The 25630-nt window shown below is 37.2% G+C and overlaps 1 protein-coding gene across 3 annotated transcripts in view; it reads right to left on the bottom strand.

The window, feature by feature from the left end:
• The window catches only part of GRIA2 (glutamate ionotropic receptor AMPA type subunit 2), a 175645-nt gene that overhangs the window by 29724 nt on the left and 120291 nt on the right, over positions 1–25630 (bottom strand). For all 3 annotated transcript variants that reach the window (XM_075544736.1, XM_075544734.1, XM_075544735.1), the window contains exons 7-12: positions 18354–18521; positions 18003–18107; positions 16623–16733; positions 14953–15159; positions 14079–14449; positions 9022–9220 (exon numbers count right to left, since the gene is read on the bottom strand). In XM_075544736.1, coding sequence (XP_075400851.1) covers positions 9022–9220; positions 14079–14449; positions 14953–15159; positions 16623–16733; positions 18003–18107; positions 18354–18521 — 1161 coding nt within the window. The remainder of the gene's footprint in view (positions 1–9021; positions 9221–14078; positions 14450–14952; positions 15160–16622; positions 16734–18002; positions 18108–18353; positions 18522–25630) is intronic.

Genomic DNA, 25630 nt, shown 5'->3' with positions numbered 1-25630 from the left:
CAGATTTTCCCAATGAAATATTTTGTTTGGTTCCTTTATCTCTTGTGATATGAGTGAAATCTCACAGGGAAAAATGGTTGACCATTCAATGATTCATATGCATTTTGTTTTTCACCAAAGAATTACAATTCCCACAATGTCACCATAGTCTTCCCTGCTCACCATTTTTATTCATCCATCATTTCTATCCCTTCCTACATTCCGAGTTTTAAACCTGGGAAAATTCTACCATTTTGATCTCAAGTATTTGATTGCTCTAAAAAGTTCTTCCAGGCTTAGTGGTATTGTTCACTTTGTAGTCCTTTTTATTGTTTGGTTGACAATTGACCCAGAGGTGTGAGCTTCGTTCCAGGCTTGAAGAGTATCTAAGGGTCATCGTCTCAGGAGTCCCACCAGTCTCTAGCAGACTAGTAAGCTTAACCATCACTTTCATAATTTTGAGTTTTGTCCCAGTGTTTCACTCTTTGAGAGTGGGCCAGCAATGGAAACCTGGAAACAGGCAGTTTTCCTGGTCAGGGTCCATTAAGGCTAGGATTTACATGGTACATCTAGTTTGAGTGAAATTTTGTGTGTGTATGTCCTTCTTTTCTTCACTCTTTTTGCTTCTTCAGACAGGAAGAGACCAATAGTTATATCTTAAATAGTTGCTCACAAGCTTTAAAGACCCCAGCCTCTGTTCATCCGAATAGGATGTAGAACATGGTTTTGGGAATGATATTATGCCATTTAACCTTGTTGTCCCCTGAGACTGCGGTCCTGGGTCCTCAGATCTAGCAGCCGACTCCCTTACGGTGCTTGGTTATGATTAAGAAAATTTTAGAACATTCTTCTTTTAATTATCTTATATAACAATCATGGACACATTTATAACACATATAAAGACACATGTAGAAATATTTTCTGACAACCCTATATACATTTGTGGATGTAGTTCAATTTGCCTTTACATCCCTGTTCAGTTTGTCTATCTGTGTAACCACTGCTGCTGTTGTTGTTGGGTGCGATAGAATCCGTTTCAATTCACATCAACAACAAAACAAAATACTGCCGGGTCCTGAGCCATCCTTACAATTGCTCTTTACTTCTTCTACTGAAGACTAACTTCAATCTTCACCAATAAGTGCTTCAAATCCTCCAGTATTAGCAAGCAAGGTTGCATTGCACAATCGGTCCATCACAGGTTGTAGGTAAGTCCCCTTGCAATCCTGATGCTATATTCTTCTTCATCCCCTCTTTTCTCAGGTTATTGGCTCAGTATACAAGTTGAATTAACATAAGAAGAGGCGACCATGCTGACCAAGGGTATCACTCAGGTTGATGTCACCAGGACCCTGATTCATGCTGTCATCCTCCCCTACATAGGCAGGGCCAGCCAGGGCACATATCCCTGGTGAGAGAAGTGACCTGAACTTGTCCTGCCTCACTACAGGGCAAGGGGTCATCCCACTTGCCCTTGTGGTTTCTCATAACTACTTCCCTCTCCCCTTGACCAATCAGAGACCTCTTTTGTGTCCAATAGCTGGTACTATGGCGCATGCTCCTACACTCTCACTGACTGGTAGCTGTGGCAGAAATGGGATGACTAGGTACCACACTATGTAAAGGGGTGTCTGTGTGTGTGTGTGTGTGTGTGTGCGTGACAATTTACCTCACTGACTGACAGCTGACACCTACTCTAAGCATTTATTCTGGACCACTTTGGTGCCATCCCCTCTGGCAGTATCAGGAGGTGCATTTTGCTGCTCCTGCACATCACTAGTGATACTCTGAACTAGACCTTTCCTGATCTTGAACCGCCCAGACTCCTTTGTTTCATTCAAGATTGCCTCTTGTCTGATGTACAGGTTTTGTAATAGCACAATTAAATGTTCTGAGATTCCTACTTTTGCACAGTGCTATACCTAATATGTTTTGATTCACAGAGATGACTAACTTTGCATTGTCAATAAAACAGGTAAACTTCCTTCTGTATTATCTACTTTCCACCAAGATCCATTTGATATCAGCGATGATGTCTACCATTCAATGTCCTCTTCTTAATTCAACTTGGTGTTCTAGAAATATGCTGCAGTGATTTGCCTTCAGTATAATTTTACTTGCATGTGATATTAGTGATATTGTTAGAAAATGTCTGCATTCTGTTGGGCTACCTTTCTCAGGAAAGGGCATCTATCTGGAACTTTTCCAGACAATAGGGCAGGTGGCTAGCTGCTTTCCAAATTTCTTAGCAAAGTTGAGCAGGTTATGCTTCTAGCATTGCACTCACTTGTTGGAACATCTCAGTTGATATCCCATGCGTTCCCAAGTCTTTCTTCTCCAATGCCATTGATGCAGATTGAACTTCACACTTTCATACCATTAGTCCCTGATCATACACTATTCCTTTGATAGTCGTGTATTAAAGTCACCTGCTATGATTGTTGAATCTGTGATTTCTTTTTTCGTCTTTTGAATAATTTGTTTGATGAATGTTGTGAGTCTTTTGTAAGGTGGATACATAGTTATTATGTTCATTGCTTCCTGGTATCCTTTATATAGTGTCCCTTCATGTCTCAGGTTATGGTTTGCACCTTGAGGTCCAATTTGTCAGAGATTAGGATTGCAACCCCTGCTTTTATTAAGTTGCTGTTTGCCTGGTATATTTTCTGCCAGCCTATTATTTTTAAACTATTTTTCTCTGTAAACTTAAGATGTGTCTCTCGCAGGCAACAGATTGATGGGTTATGTTTTTTCAGCCAGTCTGCTAACCTTTGTCTTTTAATGGATATTCATCTGAGGCCATTGATATTCAGAGTTATGATCACACTCTCTGGATTCATTGCTGTTATCTCGTACCTTTTGTGTTGGGTGTTTCCCTATCTCCTTTCATATCAGTGTGGCGTGTTTGCATGTGGGCCTACATTCTTGCCTTCTTTCTGAATTGACCCCTGGCTGTTTTCCACTGTACCTTCCAGCTCTATCAGGTTGTGCTCTGTGGAACTGCATTCTGTCACAGGTAAATTTCCCAGTGGTTTTTCAATTGCTGCCAATCATTGTATAATTATCTATTATTAATTAGATAATTAACACTGGCAGGTGTAGAGCTGGGGAGAGGCAGGAGGGAATGGCTGATGTAGTCACTCTGTTACAGGTTGGGGAGGGGAATTGCAAAGCCCTAGACTGGAAGCACAGGGCAGTTAGCCTCGAGGGGAGCTCTGGGGTGAGGCCTTGCAGCTAGCTCTCAGAGGCTCTCTCTGAGCCTGGGATGATGACCACTTTTAGACAATAGTCTTGGGGAAAATACTGCTCGCTGCAGGACAGGGGTGCAAGAAGGGGTGACAGACGTCATCCTTCTGGATCCGGTGAGGGGTTAATGGAACCCAGAGGCAGACACAATACACTTAGAGTGTTTTAGTGTGTTCTTGAATTGCTTCGTGGGTGAAAATCAAAGGGAGAGGTCTGCACCTGTCCCTAATACACTAAATCTATTTTTAGAACCCATCCTCCCAGGATTGGCCTACTTACCTTTTAATTTTCTGGTCTGGCAGCAGGAATGCCGGGAGGGTGATTCTACCTGCATGCCATCTTGATTCCCCAGTCCCATATACTATTTCTTGAAATGATTAAATATTGACCAATTATTTTTGATTTAGTGACTTTTCATAAATAATGTTCATTTGATTCCTTTATAAACTATAGTAAACTATAGGAAGCAATTGCTTTAAAAAGTGATTGTCAACCTTGGAATACGCAAGATGTCAGCAGAGATTCAGGGAGAATCAATTTTATTGATGCAAATTAATTTACTAAGTGATAAATCATTATTATTAATAAAAAAATGGAAAGAAAATGCTTTGAAGTGCTATGGTTCTTATCCAGCAGTAGCAAATGCAGATGTAGGGAATAACAAATCATATTTATAGTAGCACTTCATAGGAACCTTGGTGGCATAGTGGTTATGAATTAGGCTGGGATTTTCAAGGTCTAAAGTTGGAAACCAACAGTCACTCAGTGCGTGGGAGAAAGAGGAATCTTTCTAATCCTGCACAGACTTACAGTCTCAGAAAATCCTCTACCCTTCCTATCGGTTACTATAGTTCTACCCTTCCTATAGTTTACTATAGTTCTACCCTTCCCATAATGTCACTCTACGTGGCATCGGCTAGAGGGAAACGAGGTCTTGCAGTAGTACTTCAGAAAATCGGATCAGTCTTGTGTCTCACATTGACATCTGTGAGGAAATCGCCACAGAAATAGACAACATAACCCTGTGAACTAGCAATATAAAGATGATACTGGTAATGATAATAAAAACCTACTCATAGAAAAGTGCAAGTGCAAGTAAAAGACAGAAATACTTTTAAGGACTTTGATAAAGTCAAAGAAGAAGAATTTTTTTTGAGAAGACTTAGAAATTTGTCTCAATAAATTTCATCAAAATATATTTGATAACATAAACAGTTGATGTTACATATTTTTGCAATAAAATCTGTGAAAGGTGAAGGCAGAACCTTCAGGGAAGGAAAACATAAATATTTTCACTTTAAAATGAGAGAGAGAAAATGGCAGGGCTAGGTGGAGAACTGTGAGACACAGGAAAAGGAAGGCATCCTCTCTGAGTTCTAGCTCTCATGATATTCATTGTATTTAAAAACAAACACTTTTAACCAACATCTATGTTTGATGAGTATAGGCACATATCTGTATTTAATTTGAGTAAACATGCAAATCATTTAAAAAATGTTAAATTTCTTTCCCTGTTCTACAACATAAAAAACAAACACCTTTTGGGTGCTCATGGGATAAGTGTTAAGAGAGTGTGATAGAAGGGTGGTAGCAAGAAGCTCTATCAAAGGCAGAGATGTTGCAAGACCCAGACAAACGAGGCCATTCTGTTAAGTCCCAGCTTTCACAGTTTCTAATGCATAAATGTAAAAGTAAAAAAAAAAAGTGGTTCCTAATTGAACGCCGAGTTCTCTCTACATGGTAGATGTGCAACAGTGGCACCGTAATTGGAAACAATCAGCACATCCAAAACGAATCAGACTGTCATTCACTCTGACCTAGGATGAGTCGCAGTTAAAATCAGAAAGTCCCAGGAGATAACATTTTTCTCTTATGCCTCTTGGTTTTTACATGAGTGTCCTCCATGATTTTCTCTATCCAGCAGATCAAAGTAAATAGATCATTATGCTGATTATTATTATAAAACACGGTACATTTAAAATGTTCAAATTTACAGGTTAAGTGGGAATTCTAAAACTAGCACATATTCAGTAGTTTTCAAAAGTAATATTGTTAAAAACCCATTTTATTATTTAATGATACACCTAAATTTTGCAAATATTTTAGACTTACGCTGAAGAATTGGCATCACTCTCAACAAAAACTGATCCTTATAAATTAAATGTAATATTCATCTTATAATTTGATAAAAACAGTGTTAATCTCAAAGGTATACTATTTAGGAAATAACTGATATTGAGGCAAAAGCTAGGAGTTCCCTGTTCCGGTTTCTATATTAAATGTCTAAGCTATGCATCAAGCTATGCCTCTTCCGCTAAGGAGTCCTTATCATTTAAATTCAGACAGAGATCTAACCTCTTTGAGGACTAACCACAAAGCTAAGTTCCCCTCTCTGGTGGAGGGGGAAAAATGGTTTGAGAAACTACCTACAAGACAGGAGAAAATGTGGCACAAATATAAATAATTAAATTCCTACTTGTAAAAGAACATCCCATGTCAATAAATAAATTCACTCAATTTAAATAAAACCGCATTCCAACAGAAGGCTAGTGTCACAATCTTAGCCCTTTAAGAAATGGTAGAAATTCTTCTTCAAGGAGTAATTATTGGTTTGGGGTCTGAAAGTAAGTACTACAGATGGCCACAGGACAGAGAGGACAATGCATGTCTTCAGTTCTGGCTCTAGTCCACTCCATTTCTATCCCCTTGCTGGCAAACTGAGTAGCACAACAATCTACCAGCTTCTCGGGTTCTCAGAGGAAGCTCCAAAATGTGTCTAGGGCTCACAGGTAGTTGAGAGAGAGAGGAATCCAAGTTGTGTGGAGAGTATTAATGTTAGGCATAGAAGCAAGGAGAGATTTCTTAGCAACACCTGTCACACAACTTAGAAATTTAACCAGAATAACCTTAGTAGATGACAGTATGACTGAGGAGTTCAGAAAAAAATTCTCATAAGAATAAATTACTGCTTGACTCTATATGTCTCCTATTAGCTTCAACCCATTTTTTAACAATACTCATGAAGAGAAGTGGTCTAAGAAGAGAGACACTATTCAATCTCTCTATACTAACATAACAAGCATTATGTGGAAATACATGAGTCTTGATGTGTATGATTGAAAAGCCATCGATTCCTAGAAAACATTTATTCAGACAGAAGAAAAAATAAGATTTTCCTTCATTATTATCCTCAGGAACTCTGATGGCACAGTGGCTTCTATTAATGGGCTGCCAATCCCAAATCACCAACTGCTCCGAGGAAGAAAGGTGAGGCATCCCACTCCTGTAAAGAGTGACAGTCTCAGGAGCCCACATGGGGCAATTCCACCCTGTCCTGTAGGGTCACTATGAGCCAGAATGGCCTCAGTGACAAACTTGTTATCATTATGGAACAATCGTTACCAGTTATGAATACGGTTTTTGGTTTTTTTTCAAACTATCTTTCTTGAAGTTCTTTTGAGAGAAATTGAGTGTGTCTGCCTGAACTTCTTTGGCATGAATGTCTTTGGTAAGGAATGGAACACATGTATGCATATATCTCACTTGTCTAAATAAGGACATGGAGGGAACCTTCTTGCTTTCTTGTCACTCACGCTGAACTCTAGCATTACAAATGTAAACATGGAGGCAATTCGATAAATATAAGATCGTTGGTTGCTCTGTAGATTAAAAGAAGCATCCTGCCTGGTTAAGTGTTACATCCTGCCTAGAAAAAACAGGTCTCATGAAACATGCTTATGTTAGTCAAACCACCAGTTTTCACTGGCCTTCAGTTTTGAAATTAAGGAAAAAAGTATTGTCCTGATACATGGGCAGAAATACTGCAATCAAGTCTACTTTGCCCCAAATGGCTTCATCTTTCTAGAAGTAGATTGTCACATAATTCTTCCACAGAAAGGATGTCACACTGAGCAGCTATGAGTCAAATATTGCCTTCAAGGTACCCAGCAACAATGGCTCATTACTATCTATATAAGCGAAAGATAGCAACTTTTTACAGACTCATCTTCATCTAGACGGAAACAACTGGAAATAGCATTCCAGTAATCCATATACATAGCACCAAGAAACCCATGTTGTAACAGATTCCTGCCTCATTCATACACCTTATTTATTCAAGTGCTTATAATACAATAAAAAACATTAATGAGCAAATGACCATTAAGGTAGGAAATTATCAGAATAACTCAAAATAGACACCAACTGAAAACTCGGGAAATATTATAACTCATTTTAACAAACGTATTGCTTTAAGCAAAGGAGTCTTGGTGAGGATTGGACTGGCAACACCAGGTCAGTGGTTCAAACTCACCCACTGCTCCGTGGGAGAAAAGAGAAGCAAACTGCTCCTATGAAGATTCAGATACCCTAATTCATACCTAACACAAATGTCAGTGGTTGAAACTCACCAGATGCCCCATGGGAGAAAAGTGAAGCTCTCTGCTCCTATGAAGATTTCGATACCCTAATTCATACCCTAACACATAGGATATGAGAAGTTGGAATCAATTCAATGACTCTGCGTTTTGGTTTTTCTGTTCTGATCAGGCTAAAGCACGATGGTATATCAAAATATTTATATACATATTACATGCATGTGTCATATGTGACAGTATATTGGAATTAATAACAAGTCTGTACTAATAACATTTGTACTTAGAATTGCGTGTAAGCCTAAAGAGCTACTAACAAACTCACCACACTTCTTAACTCAAGGATTTCTAATGAAACTATGTTGCTTACACATCACAAACATATCCTAGTTATTATGTTTTGAACCCTCAAAACTTTTTCTCTTATCGCAGCGTCAGCCCAGCTAATGTTATTTGGGAAAAGAGACTAGAGGCAATGAAGAAATTGACAGTCTTTAAATGATCGATTCTTTAACATTTGGTCAACTGGGGTTCTTTTTCCTAGTTCTGGAGTAAATTGCCTATAACTTAACTGAACAGACGGGTACAATTGAAATATTTTAATGGATTATCAGAAATATTGTTATATATGTTGGCTTGATACCTTAGATAATCAACTCTAGGTAAGCATTTTCATAGTCTTTTCAAAAATATGTCTTACATGAGGACATTAGTTCAAAAGGAAAGTTAAAAAAAATCCCAACACCAGACCCTTGCTTTATTCTACAAAAATTCAACAAAAGTCCACAATTAAAAATATGTTAATAAATCACACTCTATCGCTAAACATATTATTATGAGAACACCTGCTTTGAGGGTTAGGAAGTTAAACTCCTTTCTTTGCTCTTCCTCTGAATGGTTTGCACAGAGGCTGCAGAATTTTCTCATATGAACACAGCCTGTTCCTTTCCACAGAACCAACATTCATATGAACACAGCCTGTTCCTTTCCACAGAACCAACATAATTGCTTTGAATATGAGCTTTTCAATGGTAAACTATGCAACTTACATGCAGTTACACTTATGAGCATACCCAAAACAACACCCTTTTAATGAAAAAAAATCATCTGAAATTACTATTCTTTTTTTCAGATTTTGGAAAAAGGGAAAATAAAAAAAATTAAACTGTGCATTCATTACAATATGTATGGTTTTTATTCCTAAGGAGTTAGGATTTAGGAACTAGATGGAGATGGCAATGAAGATAAAGACAGAGACAGGGATAGAATAGGAACAGGAAGGTTCAGCAAAAAAAAAATATTTATAGAATGAAACAGAAGCAGGTTATTTTCACATAGCACCTTTGAGGAGACATGGGGGAACCATATTTAAATCAATTAAACATTATAAATAAAATCTTAATAACAACAGAAGATATCTTACCCTAAAAAACTCTTTTGTGGAGCCAGAGTCTAATGTTCCGTAAGCAATTTCTGTTTGCTTAGAAAGGTCTTCAGCACTTTCGATGGGAGACACCATCCTCTCTACAGTCAGGAAGGCAGCTAAGTTAGCCGTGTAGGATGAGATTATGATCAGGGTAAAGAACCACCACACACCTCCAACAATGCGCCCAGACAGGGATCTGATAACAAGCACGAGATGGATTTATACAGTGAAATAGAGGACCTGGTAGAAACTCAGTTTAGCAGTTTTATGCAACTATTGTGTTGTAAGGAGAATTTTCATTGTATACACTTCAATGTCGCTGCTAGCTAATTAAGCCAGAAATTATTAGATATTACGAGGAAAGAGTACAGATTAGCTAAATTTGATGGCAAAAAAACAAGAACAAAACTTTATAGTCCAGAAACTCTTTCACCGTTAAAATGCTCCAATAGTTTATGGTTTCAATTATTATAATAAAGGATTATACGATTTTAAAGAATTCTCCAAATAGTACATCTAATAACATTCCACTTTATTTACCAATGCATAAGTAGATTTTAACCAGAGAACATTAAAACAGTATCCAAATTCAGCACAAGGTATAGAAATAAAATGAAAAAAAAAAAAGGGATTCTTTTTTTTTAGCTTTTAGGATGGAAGAAATCTTCCATTTAATTTCATTAATGAAGTTCCCAAACTCTCAAAATGGTCCAAAACTTCATTTTGTGTGTGTGTATGTCAAAATAAAAAGATCCGATAACAGTATGATACAGAAAATTAAAACAAAATGGTCCTACAAAGATGTGAAACAAAATGCAATTCGGAATGAACAAAAAAATTGAAGCTTCAGAGCTTGGATGGCTGTTATTCTGTTCCATTGGACTGCCTGCTCAAGGGAAATGAATTAAGCTGTTTTCAAGCTTATCAAGAAACAAATTCCTGCCTGAGGATATAATAAAACAACAAAATCTTAAAGACTATATATTTTTATAGAAGATATCCCAAAGATTAATGATTCCCAAATACTTTTCTTTAAATGTCCAGCTAGATCAATGTCGATTTTGTGTCTCCTGTTATCTGTGGGACCTCATAGTGTCGTCCCATAGGCTGTAATTACAGCCACAGCTTTATCTTGCTGAGCAGATGGTGGGTTTAAACTGCCAACGTTTCAGTTAGCAGCCAAGTTCTTTAATCATTGTGCAACCACGGCATTGTGTGTGTGCATACACACATATATTCCATTATTTGGAAAGATTTGGTTGGTCTTTGCACATAATTAAGCCACTTGAGTAACATCAGCCAGTGAAATGTCTAGTATTCTTTTTTTTTAATTCAATAACTCAATAATATCTAACAAACAGGCTTGCTAACATTTCTTAAATTGAAATCACCAGAAGCTGGTAATGTGTTAGCTGAACAAAAGTTCCTAGCAATTAACTTCAGCAAATGATCATCTGCTAATTCAGATACTAAAACACAGATATCAAATCAAACATGAGTACAATATCTCTGAAATAAACTCAAGCAGTCAATTAAAAAGTAAATGGATATTAGAAATAAAAATATTTAGATTAAAAATTGATCTAAACATTTAAAGGTTTGACTTTACATTAGAAGTTCTTCGCTGAGAGTATCTTAATGCAAAAAGAGATAATATGATTAGGAACTTTTATCATAAACTCGCTAAGATATTCAAAGAAAGAAAGAAATATGATAGAGTTTAAAAGGTGAAATACTTCTCATGTTTGCAAAGAATATTGATGGACATATTTAAATTAAAAAATCTTATTTATTTATTTTCTTAAAATACAGAATTTTATTTAGAAACTTTTTAAAGTAGGGAAAAACCCTTATCAAGAAAGAGTAGGTGAAAAATGGGCTACCAATCAGCTGGCATTTTAGGGCAACTAAGGTCTAAAAGGCTAAGAAAGAGAAATCTCCCCACTGTCATTTAAACAATGGCTAATTACTTGTCTCTTGTTTTTCTTCAGCTATGACTATTTTGAAAATAAGGAGTTCTGGGAATGCTGTTGGGTAACTGTGGAATGGTCATCAAAATGTCTGTGGTTCCAAACTACCTTTTTGCAGGAAAAGGATGAGATTATCAGCTCGTGTAAGTAAGTACAGTCTTGGTAACCTTAAAGGGTCGCTGTGAATCAGAATCCACTCGGTGGCAGCAAATGGGATTCTCAAAATGTTCACTATTTATTCCATGACCATGGGAGGTGTGATACCTGCGCTCTGTGTGTAAGAGGGCAAGTTGAGTACCTGAGTGATGAATTCCCTTCAAAGAAAATAGGTCATATTTGCTTTTGACTCTTTAATCAGTCTGTTAATATAGACTACATGCAGCAATTATGTTTGTAAGCCCTTCTGTTTAGCTTCCAAATAAAAACATAATGTCTTCTATTCCAGTCCTTAAATCAAATTCAATGAAGTGAAATTTAATGAAGTTGATATGTCGATTGCTTGAAAGTTTACAAAGTATCTCAAGAGAACTTTATTGGACTGCAAAATTGTTCAGAAATGAAAAAGCCAGTTAAATTATTATTTATTTGTTAGTTTTCTAGAGCACGTACTAATGTCCCTGAAAGAGCTCCTGAGACTTTGAACAAAACAGAAAATTCAATTTAACATCTTGAAGGTAGACAAAAAGTCTTTTAAATCAAAGAACGAAACTTTTACTAGCAGCCTCTGTATTTTAAAAAGGCATATAAATGTAAATATACTATCATAGCTCTTTAATTCCTCTCAAATGATTATCTTAAGATTTACATATGCTTTCATGGTTATTCAATTCCTTTAAAATATTGGGGGGTATTCAGATTAAGGATTGTGAATAAATTTTCTAAGCACATTGCTTTTAACAGTGATATTAACAGTATTAACAAAGCATCATACTTATAATGCTATTTCAAAGTGTGCTTGGTTAGTACTGTTAAGATCATTCCACATTGTATTTTCTTGGAAACCATGACAAATATTTAAAAATATTTTTAAAACCGTTTCTTTCGTGGTATCTATGTATTCTATGCTTGTTTTAAATGGCAAACTACTACACAATTCATTTCTAAACTGGCGTATGTAACCATCACTACATTCTGAAAGTGAAGGTTTGGTTCCTTAAGAATAGCAATATGTGTCAGTATTGCGAATTATCATCCATTATTAAATATGCATACAACATAAAGTTAAAGATATAATGATATGTATCACTTCATTTTTTAATGTCTAAATGTATTCAGAAAGAGAAAAACCAATTATGACAAAAACAACAAATCATTTTGTCTAAAAAACTATTTTCTAATCAGAAAATAAAAGCTACTTCAAGTTGTATGAGCCCCAATAAAATGATTTTTTTTAAAAAGCTACTTCATGTAAAATTATAGTGATTTTAACTTAGAATGAAATAAAAACAAAGACAAAATGGCCAAATTTGATAGCAGGCTTGTTAACAATCTGCTATGTGTATGTCATAGTGGACATTTTTATATTATCATACTTAAAATATATTTATACTGCTAAATGTACCTATGTGCACCATGTTTTGTCAAGCAACGGTTACTAAACAAGTACCTGCAATGCACTGATGCATGGATAGCAGAGTAAACAGTACTGAGGACATATCCATGGGACCCTGGTCAATATAGCTTGGTTTATGATGAACCTAAACACCTTCCTCTACTTACTCAAATGAAAGCATATAAAGACTTCGAGATAACTTCTATGCATCTCAGAACTAGGCCACCACTAGTGCCAATAAACTTCTTGCTACAATTGAACTATTTTTTTTTAATGTATTATAGACCAAAAACATTCCCTGAGATCTAGTTTTGGTTTGTTCTCTCTCTCTCTCTCTCTCTCTCTCTCTCTCTCTCTCTCTCTCTCTCTGTCTCTCTCTCTCTCTCTTTACTCAGCATTAAAAAAGTTCTCCGTCTTGAATTAGATTAGTTAAATACACAGATGGAACGATAAGTCTTATATTTTCTTGACGATCATTAGACTGAGATGAGAGAAAATGTTTTCCAAATACCTTAGCACAGTTATAATGTGATGCACTGTCATCGGGAAGACAGCGGCAACCTGCTGGGACTAAGATTCTTTTAGATCCATCTAATCAATTATTTTCAAACTTCCAGACCATCACAGAAGTAAGCCATTGATAATCTTTGCTTATAGGATATAGTTACATTATCTTAGTGCATAGAACATATAGAAAAGACAGCAGAGATATACCCATAGAGCTGACTGTCTCATGTAATTTTTGGAAATGAATTACATGCTATCCCTAAAACTACTTAAAAACTAAAGTGTAATAAAATAATATTAGAACCTGACCACTCTTTCACTGGCTACTAAAATGCATCATAATATTGACATAGATCAATGGGGCCTCAATGTAAAAAGTGCTTGTAAACGGGTAACATTTTAGGTTATAGGTGTTTAAGTAATCATGTTAGAAAGAATATAACTTATTCCTGAGAAGGAAACACACATTCATGGCTATCATTCCTGTTTGTAATGCAAAGGCATACATTCCTTTTAATCTAGCAAACTGACCTTAAAAAATTTAAATTTCATGTTTCTCTCCCATACTAGTCTCATGAACTAATGATGAAAAAAAGTAAAGTAGATGAGATGTTTTCAATGAAGTTTTGTCCAATAAGTGGGTATTTCTGTACCTAATAAATAAAACTGCCCATTTTCCCATATACAGGTCTGTGGCTTGATGCACAGATGTCTGTAAAATGAGAATATGCAGCAAAAACACGGTAACCCTCCAAGAAGGCATGGAATAATCGGAGCCTTATGCATTTTATAGCCTCTCCACGGTGTGTATAATATCACCCAGGAAATACATGATCAATGTTCAGAGAGCATTGTTCAAATATTTCACAGCCTTACACCAACATTAAGAGTATGTCCTTCAAGGAGTCTTGGACTGCTTGGACAGGAAGTTGGCAGCTGATTACTTTGTTGAGTGAATTTATAAACACCATGAATATCCACTTGAGACCTAAAATGCACAAAGTTGAAGCAAGTGAGTAACCAACCTTGGCGAAATATCGCATCCTTGCTGCATAAAGGCACCCAAGGAAAACCAGAGACTATTAAAAATCCCAAATTCATTAGTTGATTCACTACTTTGGGTCTCTCGTCCATCTTCAAACTCCTCAGTGTGCCACTCGTAGGGGCTAAATCTGCTGACCAGGAATAAAACTACACTGACCCCAATGTAGGCAAAAACAATGCACATCCAGATCTCATAGGCTAAAGGATCAAGAAAGGAAAACACTCCTGGTTTGGACTTTTGAGGCTTCTTGATCATGATAGAGATCCCGAGGCTCATAAAGGGCTTTGAGAAGTCGATCACCTCTTCTCTCACAAGGGTGATAGTTAACGGTGCAATGGCTATATCGGCTTTCTGTAAGGGAAAAAAGAAAGGTAAGCGTACCTGGAGTCAATATCAGAAAAAAAATGTTGATCACGTCATTGGATGAAAACAGAAGAAAGGGTGCTCATGGAAAACAGAAATAATTATTATTGTAGGTTTCTAGTAAAAATGACAAAAAGGAAGTCACCAAGCATTCCTCCTTTCTGCAAGAACGTAGTGCACTATCTAATTTGACTACAGCTTTTGATAAATACGACTGTATATATGACTTTTTCTTCCTTTGAATAATCGATGGGAATAATCGATCGTTTTTAAGGTAGATGAAAGGTGGAATTTCCTATCTGATCCAAACTGTATGTTTGCTTCTGGCTTTAGCCTTTAATCCTTCAAATACTCACAAAGGTATAAGACAGTATTCCTAGAGTATTGTAGGAAACCAAGAGCATTAGACACAGACTCTGCATGGTAAGGAGACATGCTGCCAACAGTGCTTCAAATGTAATGGTTTTATTGATGAAAAGAGCTATACTTACCCCATAGACAAGTTCTCCAACCATCCCATTCCAAATTTTTGTGTCTGCGTCCCTGGCCCCATACTTGCCATCCCCAACAATTGTCAACTTGTACTTGAACCCACAGTGTTTGGCGATTTCTGCGGCCAAGTCAACACAGTAGCCCTCATAGCGTTCATTCCCTTCAAGCATTTCATGATTTTTCTTCATCATAACGTATGGGGATTCCTGTGTGGACAGACAGTGTTTTCGCAAGCCAAAACAGCTGTGATAACTATTTACCTCACTGACTCTAACATTCTGATTCAATAATGTCCCATCAGCCAGAAACATTATTGATTACAAATGACAGAAAGTATTGAGAGTTTCATCATTATGCTTCTGAAGAAAATCTTCAATTGTCTAATTAAAAAGTGCTTGTCATTAAAATGGCTGGAATTGGCTGCACCAGGGTGACCATGGCATTCAAAGCACAAAATACTGGCATGCTCCCTTGTCGTGTTTATAATTCCTAGCATTTAGGAATGAAGAATGCGCCACAATATACATGACCACATTCTTGGTCCTCTACTTCTTATTTTAGATTAAAGCAAAAATCCAAGAACCAGCATCCACTCCACACCCTGTCATTGCTGACTTAAGGGATAAAGTTTATGTACAAATCAGGTTCATGACCGATTACAACCAGGCTGAAAGCGTCCTTGTCAGGGAGGTGTGCTGATTCTATCCTATACCTAAGCTCATAGAATGATGCTCCACGGATAGCCCCATGGCAGCGTTAGCTGCCAACGTAAGAGAGAGAAACCATGGATAAACATCAACCCACTTTTACTCCCACATGTATGCTCACTGCATAGCACTCTGGAGGAGCCCTAGTTGCATAGCGTTTATGCACTTGGCTTATAAATGCAAGGTCAACAGTCTCAGACCATCAGCCACTCCTTGGGAGAAAGACAAGATTTTCTATTTCCACAAAGAGTTACAGACCGGAAACCAACAACAACAGTTTTATCTTGCCCTAATGGGTCACTATGAGTCAGCATTCACACAATGTTTGTTTGTTTAGGACTCTCCAATGTTGTTTTTTTAAAGGACATACAATTGTGTTCTATTAGTTTAATATTTTCCCGTTAAATTTTCATCCAAAGCTTGTTATGATGAGAGATACTTTCTCTTCCATCTATCTAAAGTCTAGACATACAAGAACCAGTTCAGTTTTGCCTCATTTCTTAAACATTTATGTATTTTAAGCTAGTTATTTGTCTGGCATTTTTGAGAAGTTTCCTTTTTAGTGGGAAGAAAGAGGAATGATAACATTATTAAACTGTGTTACAGATGTAAAGATCAAGGTTGACCCAGATTGGCATGACAATCGAGAGGCAGCCCTCTTGAGAATGGCTGGGAATATTCAACGATTTTCCCCAAATGCTTCTCTTTGTCTGCACTGAGGTTACAAACGGTAATCAAGCTACCCTACAGTGTCGTCTGAAGAGGAGAAGGGCCTTGTAGAACTTTTAAACATTTTAACCGGAGCTTTTTAAAAGTCCTTTTATGAGAGTAATTATGCAATAATTTTTAACAAAACATGAAAAAAGCAACACTGTAGAGGACTCTTAAAATAGAAAGAGCAACTTTTCTTACAGAATTTTTTCTGAGGAAAAAAGGAAACACAAACATATGTAACTACTTACCAAAATTGTCGTGACGACAACTGTCTTATTCTCAAGCCCGGACGTGTCATTCCCAGAAGGGAGCTCCGTGAGGGTAACAACCATTTTGTCGACCTCACTCCAGTATCCAATCTGAAAAAGGTAGTGGCAGGTCGACACAAGGACAAATGATCCTTCTTTTAGCAAAGCATTCCATGACTTTTACTGGGTATCTGAATTCCAAATTACACCCATATTAACCTGGCTTCCATCTTAGTAGAGATGTGTCTTTGTACCCCCTTACAGAAGGGTTGTGGGGAGGAGATGAGCCAATCAGGGTGCAGGGTAGCAACGATGAAACATATAACTTTCCTCTAGTTCTTAAATGCTTCTTTCCCCACCCACTATCATGATCCCAATTCTACCTTACAAATCTGGCTAGACCAAAGGATGTACACTGGTACAGATAGGAACTGGAAACACAGGGAATCCAGGACAGATGACTCCTTCAGGACCAGTGGTGAGAGTGGCGATGCCTGGAGGGTGGATGGCATGTGGGGTAGAAAGGGGGAACCTATTATAAGAATCTACATATAGCCTCCTCCCTGGAGGATGGACAGCAGAGAAGAGGGTGGGTGGGGGAGACATTGGATAGTGTAACATATGACAAAATAATAATAATTTATGAATGATGAAGGATTCATGAGGGAGGGGGGTGGGGGGAAGGAAGGGGGGAAATGAAGAACCGAAATTAAGGGCTCAAGTAGAAGGCAAATATTTTGAGGATGATGATGGCAACAAATGTACAAATGTGCTTGACACAATGGATGGATTGTGATAAGCAACGTAAGAGCACCCAATAAAATGATTTTTAAAAATTAAACAAAAAAAGAGTGTGAGCAGTAGAACCAAACAATAAAAAATGGCGTGCCTTTTGTGTATGAAAGTCTATCGAGAATAGAAAGGAATTACACAAATAAAAAAGTATTTTTGAGATAGTTCATCTCTTCCTGTTCACTTTTCATAAACTCCGAGTTTCATGTGTTGGCGACCGATCATAGAGAGATACTAGTAAAGGAAAAACACCAGCTGTAACAGTGAAGAGAGATATGCTGAACTTGAAGTTGCAAGCACTTTTTCACCACATTATTTTCAGCTGTTTAAAACTTTCAACAATAACTCATATTTTCATATCCCAGGTGTTAAAAATAATAGTCTTTATACTCTTAATGTAAATTCTACTTCTGGAGAACTTTCCAGAATTGAACATATTTAGAAAAGATTAAAGAGATATATGTCTGTGTTGGGAGGCATTGAATTGTACGTGACTGCCAACATCCATGGATCCCTGGGCGAGGGAGACGATCATTCAGCAAACTCACCTCGTCACAGAAAGAACGCCTTAAAATTGTAAAGGATTACCTTCCGGGGCCCATTCGTTTTCAACTCCATGATGTTAATTGTATAGTTTATTCGTTTTCCATTCTGGTCAAACTTTATATTTCCGGAGAGTCCTTCAACTTGAACCTTAAGAGGAAATGGGAAAGAGTCACAGCTGCGGATGTACTTCAACCACAGGCACTCTCACTGTGTTCAGTTGAAGAAAACTGGCCTGGAAGCATTCTTTCGTGCCTGCCACTTACCTTCTTGTAGGGAGGGAATAATATTCTGTGTATATCAAGCTCAAGGATTAAAAAGAGATAAATAGTTCAACAGCAACAACAAAGAGTGGCCATGCTAAATTCGTGTGACCAGTCATCATGAGTGACTTACCTGCTTCAGAGCCCTTTCTATCTCTACACCTTGTCCCCAGGGCACGGCTGGGTTGGCTAGACAATCTCCAGCATTCCCTCTTCGGGAGATTTCAATTCGCTGTTTCCGAAGATTTCGGAAAGCTTCAGTCATGACTTGCACTGCATCATAGGTCAAAGCAGACGTATACTGAAAAGGATCACATGTATTTCATTAAGAATAAGGAAGCAATCAGAAACACCTTGGTGTGCAGCCGTCAACCACACAAGAACGAAACCAATTTCGACGCCTAGAAACCTAAGAATGTAAGACAGATAGCTTAAAGCGGCGAAAGGATGAATTGGGCTCTTGAGCATGTATTTTCTAATCAATTAACCTCTCAACTATCTTAAGTGAGACAATTCCATAACTGTTATGACAATGGTATTTCTAATCAGATTCTTCTAGAATTATAGTATGGCATTGGCCATGCATCCATTGGATGGCAGTGAGTTTCTGATGAAGAAGAAATTAAGACATAAGTATTTCTTCACTGCTTAGTAAGAGATTTATCCTGGCAAATGGGAAGAATGCTGTCTAGTTCAGAATCCCAAAGCATGAATTCACCACCGGTTATGTTCTTATGTATCTGCAATGGACTTAGAAGTGGTTGTTTGTTTTTAAATTCTGCTGGGTTATTCTGATAACCAAGTAAGTTCTGTAAATTATTTTGGTCATCATAATTTCTCTATAAAGTCCCCGCTTTACCAGCCTATGATAATATCAGTTCCAATATATGATATTCTGCTCCGAGAGTAGCATTATTATTGAAGCTTAACATCAAATAAGGGGGGTGGGGGGAAGCAACATATATCAAGAATTGTCAGTGGGTAAGTAGTAATACTTATGTATGTTGTCAATCTATTAAATGCATGATTCTTCTCTCATGAATGACAGATTGTAGTTGACTTTAAATCATTTCTGAATGCTGAAATATTTACATCACTAACTCTCAGTCTGTGAGTATTCACGGTACCGTGGAGTTGTTATCAAGGGGACAGTTCAATTCCTTACTGATATTTTGACCAGAAATCCAAAGATATGGCTCAATATTTTCAACTAATTCTCCTACATTCCCCAATATATCATTTCATCAGCTTTCAAAAATGACTACTTCATATTTTCTTTAATCTCAAAACTCCAGTACCTGCTCACAGTTCTCTTCCTACGAATTCATGCTGGTTCTCTGACGTCCATATAACAAAGCAAGTAGTAGTCTTGCACAAGAACCCACTTTTATTTCAGCCACGAATCCCTGACTTTTCCCATGGTCGGTTTGCTTCTTCACCACAGATGATACAGGAGCTGCTCATATTTTTTTTTCCTTCAGAGAAATATTATCTGAAAGGAATTTTCCTTCTCTTTCAGTGATCTAATTCTACCTATAATTTTATATTCCACTCATCTGCTCAAATATGATGTGCTCTGTGATATCCTTCCAGTCCAGTTCACTTACAGGACCTCTCCTTCATAGAACCATGCTGATGAGTGGGCTTCAATACGTGTGGAAAACGTCTGTGTTCTATTAATTAATTCCATTTTCTATAAACCTTCGAAAACCTTCTCATTTAAAAAATAGCTATACATGCATGCCTTTTAACTGTGGTTAGGTGCCAGCGCATCAGCTCTAACTCAGAGCTACCAGCTATCCGACAGAAGCAAGCACTTTCTGATCCCATGTCATTCTCAAAATTGTCATCTTTGTTCTCATTGTGGTAGCCACTGTGTCTACCCATCGTGTTGAAACTTACCCTGTCTTTATGTTGACCTACTTTACAAAGCCTGGTGTCCTTATTCAGCAATTGGTCTTCTTGACAACTTGTACAACTTATGTGAGACAAAGTCTCGCCTTCCTTGCTTTTTGTGGTGCAGTGAAATGATCTCATATGATTTTTCTGCCCATCTCTGTAATGCCCACCACATGATTTCAATCATTCGTATGTATGTAAAAACTGGACATTGAATAAGGAAAACTGAAGAAGAATCAATGCATTTGAATTCTAGTACTGGTGGAGAATATTGAAAGACTGGCAAAAGGAAAAATATATTAGATTTGGAAGAAGTACAGCCAGAATGCTTCTTAGCATCAAGAGCAGGGTGAGACTTTGTCTCACATATTTCATACATGTTGCCAGGAGAGACCAGTCCCTGGAGAGGGACATCATGCTCGGTAGTGTAGAGAGGCAGCCAGAAAGAGGAAGGCCGTCACAAAGACAGATTAAGACATTGGCTGCAGCAATGGGCTCAAGCACAGGAACAATGGAGCCTAGTGTAGGACCAGGTGATTGTTTCCTTCTGTTGTACACAGGGGGACTATGGGCCGAACTGAGACAATTGCACCTAACAGCAACAACAGGCAAACATAGTTTGTGCGACACTAATTGAGGTGATTGGTCAGCTTCCGTTGCTACGGACACTCACATAACTTTGTAGGACGAGAGGACACTGTTCCTGGCATTTCTGAGGGTTTAAATTTTTATAGGAACAGAAAGCCTAGTCTTTATCTGCAGATTATCTGGTGGGTTCAAACATCTGACCTCACAGTCAACAGCCTAATGCATAACCCTCTGCGTTATCAGGGATCCTTCCTTTAAATAGAAGTGTTTTCTAAGAGATCGAATAGGAATATAGTATATATGATTCATATCCTGTATGTTGCTTTAAGTGGCCATTTTTATACTAAGATGAATGAGGTGAGGTTTTTATTCATTTAATCCTTGGCATGATTTAGTTTCATTTAGGTAAATGGCTTTTATTTTAACATATAAATGAGTCAAACTTGAAGGGAAAGTTGGAGAGGAAGAAAGAAGAGGAAGAGATGATTATGAGGCTTCTTACAGGGAGACTGTTTTAATTGCTATAAAATATTCAGATTTACCTCTAATTTTTTTCTGAATATTTTCTCATCTGCTACTGGCCAACCAATGCCATTAAAGGTCTGTATCATCCCAGTACTTCTCTACTATCTAAATATTTTCAGAATGGTTTCACTTGAATTTCCCATTGATAGGTCAAATGGATCAGATTCAAGTAAAACCCACTCCCATTGCTTCCCAGGCATACTACTCCTTCCTTAACACCACAGAGTGAAGAAAGTATGTTGCAGGTCCCTTTAACAGCCCATGTTTCAGAATCCAACATCTTATTATTGGTAATTGATATTAATAAAACAAAATTTCATGCAAAGATATCAATCTGTTTATTTTGAATATTACTATACTATGCAAAAATTAAAGCAATCTATATATCCGACAATGCAGTAATGTCTAAGTAAACTATGCTTCCCACCTTAAAAAATGATCACACCGCCATTAAAGGTGATAATCATAAAGATTATCTAACAATATAAATTTAATTTTTATAATGCAACAAATTAAAACCCATTACAATTAAAATATAGATACATAAGTGTGATACTAAAGACATTATAGAAATAAACATAATGATCAAAACCTTTCCACAAAAGAGAAAAGAACAAATCAAAATAGTTATCACAATAGGTAGGTACAATTTTTTCCTAATTATTTCATAATATCAACAGGCCATTTTACTTTTACAAAATTGCATTATAGTAAGGGCGTTGTTTTCAGTCATATTAAGTTAACAAATGACTTTTCAGCACAAGTAATAAATATCTCAGAACACATCCAGCTCTGAGGAAGTATTGGAAGAGCTCACTCGTCTAGGCCAAGGAATTTCTGAGGAGTGTCTGTGAGTTTAGTTTGGCCGTAGCAATGAATGGTCACACCCAGCATACACACAAAGTGGTATGGGGGGAACCATTGACTAACCGACTAGAGAGATCCATATTTGAGCCTATTTCAAAAAAAGGTGTCTGAACAGAATGTGCAAATTATAGAACAATATCATTAATGTCAAGCAAAAAATGTTTGCTGATTACCATCCAACAACAGTTGCAGCAGTACATTGGCAGGAAGTTGCCAGAAATTCAGATGAGATTCAGAAGAGAAAGGTGAACAAGGGATGGCAGTACTAGTGCCAAATGGATCCTGGGTGAAAGCATAGATTATACGAAAATTATTTTTTGTGCCTTATTGATTATGTGAAGATATTCAACTATGCGGACCATAAAAATTACGCATAGCCTTGAGAAGAAAGGGAATTTCAGAACGCTTAATTGTGCTCATTCAAAACTTGTACATGGACTAAGAGGCAGTTGCATAAACAGAACAAGGGAATACTGCATGGATTAAAATCAGGAAAGGTGTGCTACAGGTTTGTCTCCTCTCACCATACTTATTCAATCTCCATGTGGACACAAATATCTGAAAATTGGAATAAATGAAGATGATTGTGGCATCAGGATTGGAAGAAGTCTCATTGCAAGCTTGGATAGACAGAAGGCACCATCTTGCTTACTGAAAGGGAGGAAGGCTTGAAGCACTTGTTGATGAAGATCAAGGATGGCAGTCTTCAGTATGGATTACACCTCAGTATAAAAGAAAACCAAAATCCTTACAACTGGTAACATCATGATGGACAGAGAAAAGGTAGAGGGTGTCTATGATTCTACTTGCTTGGACCCATAATCGATGCTCATTGCAGCAGTAGTCAAAAGATCAATGAATGCACTGCATTTAGTAACTCTACTGCATATCTTTTTAAATGTTGAAAACTATGGATATCTAAAAAAAAAGAAAAATATGGATGTTACTTTGAGGACTAAGACACACCTGACCCGAGCCATGGTATTTTCGATTGCCTCATATGCATGTGAAAGTTGGACATTCAATAAGGTAAACCAAAGAAAAATTGATGCATTTGATTTAGTGTATGTACTGTTGAAGAATATTGAAGATATCATGGTCTTCCAACAGAACAAAGAAATCTGTCTTGGAAGAATTACAGCCAGAATGGTTCATAGAATTAAGGACGGTGACAGTTAATCTCATGTACTTTGGACATGTTATCAGGTGAGACTGGTCATCATGTTTGGTGAAATGGAGAGGCAAGGGTAAAGAGAAGGCCCTGGACAAGATGGATGGGTACAGTGACTGCATCAATGGGCTCAAACATCAGAAGGATTGTGAGAATATCATTTTTGTACAAAAGGTCACTATGGGTTAGAATAGATTTGACAGTACTTAACAACAACAACAACAACATGTATCTTGTGTTTGTTTCTACTCTCTTTTTCCCCCTTTTTAACATTGTTTTATTAGGGACTCATACAACTCTTATCACAATCCATACATCCATCAATTGTGGAAACCACATTTGTACATTCATTGCCCCCTCATCATTCTCAAAACATTTGATCTCCACTTAAGCCCCTGGCATCAGCTCCTCATTTTCCCCCTCCTTCAAGAACCCCTGATAATTTACAAATTATTATTTTGTCATATCTTGCCCTGTCCGACGTCTCCCTTCACCCGCTTTTCTGTTGTCCGTCCCCCAGGGATAAGGTCACATGTAAATCCTTATAATTGTTTCTGCTCTCCTAAATGAAAAGAGAAAATGCTTTCTTATGCAGCACTCGGTTCCTTGCCAAAGCAATCCCTTCAATAAAATCTAGGCAATTAAATAGGAAGCATAGCCTTATTTAAATACATAGGCTCCATAAAAGATAAATACTGTCATTTTTATTAATTAATTATGATTATCTCTAACATCTAAAACTTTCACTGAGTCATTTTGCTTCCATTACTATGAGAAATCTATGAAACCATCTACTAAATGATTTAGAGGTCTGTAAATATTGGTGAACTGCATTTTAAAAAGAGGTTGAGTTGAAAGCCGTAAAAACAAGCACGTAGATCCATGCAGCATATTACAATTATAATTCAGAGCATGTGCACTCTAAGATAAAAAATCCTTTCTAAACTAGGAGGCAAAAGACATTTATATATATATATGTATATATATATATATGTAAATATACTTATATATAATGATAGGGATATAAGTCTATGTGCATATAGTTATATATTAAGTATTAAGGTAGCAGACAGATATGGCCCTCTACTCTAGTACTCCCTCAATACAAGCACTCTTTTTACTAATAACCTGGCATTCTGTGATGCTCACCTTCCCCACATGATCACTGAAGACAAAAATGGGTGCATAAGTAAATGTGGTGAAGAAAGCTGGTGGTGCCCAGCTATTAAAAGACGTAGTGTCTGGGGTCTTAAAGATTTTTAGATAAACAAGCATCCAGCAAGCAAGGAATCAACAAAACCCACATGGAAGAAACAAACCAGCCTGTGTGACCACAAGGTGTTGAAAGGATCAGGTATCAGGGACCAGAAGACCCAAAACAAACAATTGTATCAAGGTAAATGAGGGGGGCGGGCAGAGTGGAGACGCAAAGTCCATCTGTAGACAGTTGGACATCCCCTCACAGAACAGTCACAAGGAAGGGATGAGTCAGTCAGGGTGCAGTATAGCACCGATGAAACATGCAACATTCCTCTAGTTCCTTAATGCTCCATCCGCCTACCACTCCACTACCATGATCCCAGTTTTACCTTATAAATCTGGCTACAGCAGAGCATGTACAACTAGTATAGATAAGAGCTCTCAACACATGGAATTCAGGACAGATATACTTCTCAGGAAAAGTAATGGGAGTAGCAATACCATGAGGGGAGGGGGAAGGTTGGGAGAGAAAGGGAAGAAAGGCAGAAATGATCACAATGATTGATGTATGAGCCCTCCCACCAGGGAGATGAACACCAGAAATGTGGGTAAAGGGAGACAGTATATGGTGTAAGATAGGAAAATAATAGTAATTTATATTTCATTAAGGAGTCATGAGGGTGGGAGAGTAGGGGAGGGAGGGGTTAAAAAGGAGCTGATACCAAGGGCTCAAGAAGAATGAAAACATTTTGAAATGATGATGGCAATGTATGTAAAAATGTGCTTGATTCAATTGATGTAGGGATTGGTTAAAGAGCTCTAAGGACCTCCAGTAAAATGATTTATTTTTAAAAATACTTTCTATTATTTTCATGTGCTCAACTCTAATCAAGTTTTCAACTCATCATTTTAAATTAAAAGTCACCATCCTAAGTTGTGAGAAAATAAACTCTCTTGAATCCACAGTTCCTCTTGGTTCATGTTCTGCACATATGGCTTGTTTATTATTCTATACAAAACATATTTGCATTTCTAATTATATAGTTAAGTATTTCAGTGTTACTATTCACTTAACTTGATAAGAAAGGGTGGCAATATAATTCTTTGAAAATGAAGATTTTGCCTTTGTCCTGATATTTATAATGAGTGATATTCCTACA

Source organism: Tenrec ecaudatus, chromosome 3 (genome assembly GCF_050624435.1).
Source record: "Tenrec ecaudatus isolate mTenEca1 chromosome 3, mTenEca1.hap1, whole genome shotgun sequence".
Lineage (NCBI taxonomy): Eukaryota > Metazoa > Chordata > Mammalia > Afrosoricida > Tenrecidae > Tenrec > Tenrec ecaudatus.
The sequence above is the reverse complement of the archived record's forward strand: the minus strand, read 5'-3'. Positions and strand labels throughout refer to the sequence as shown.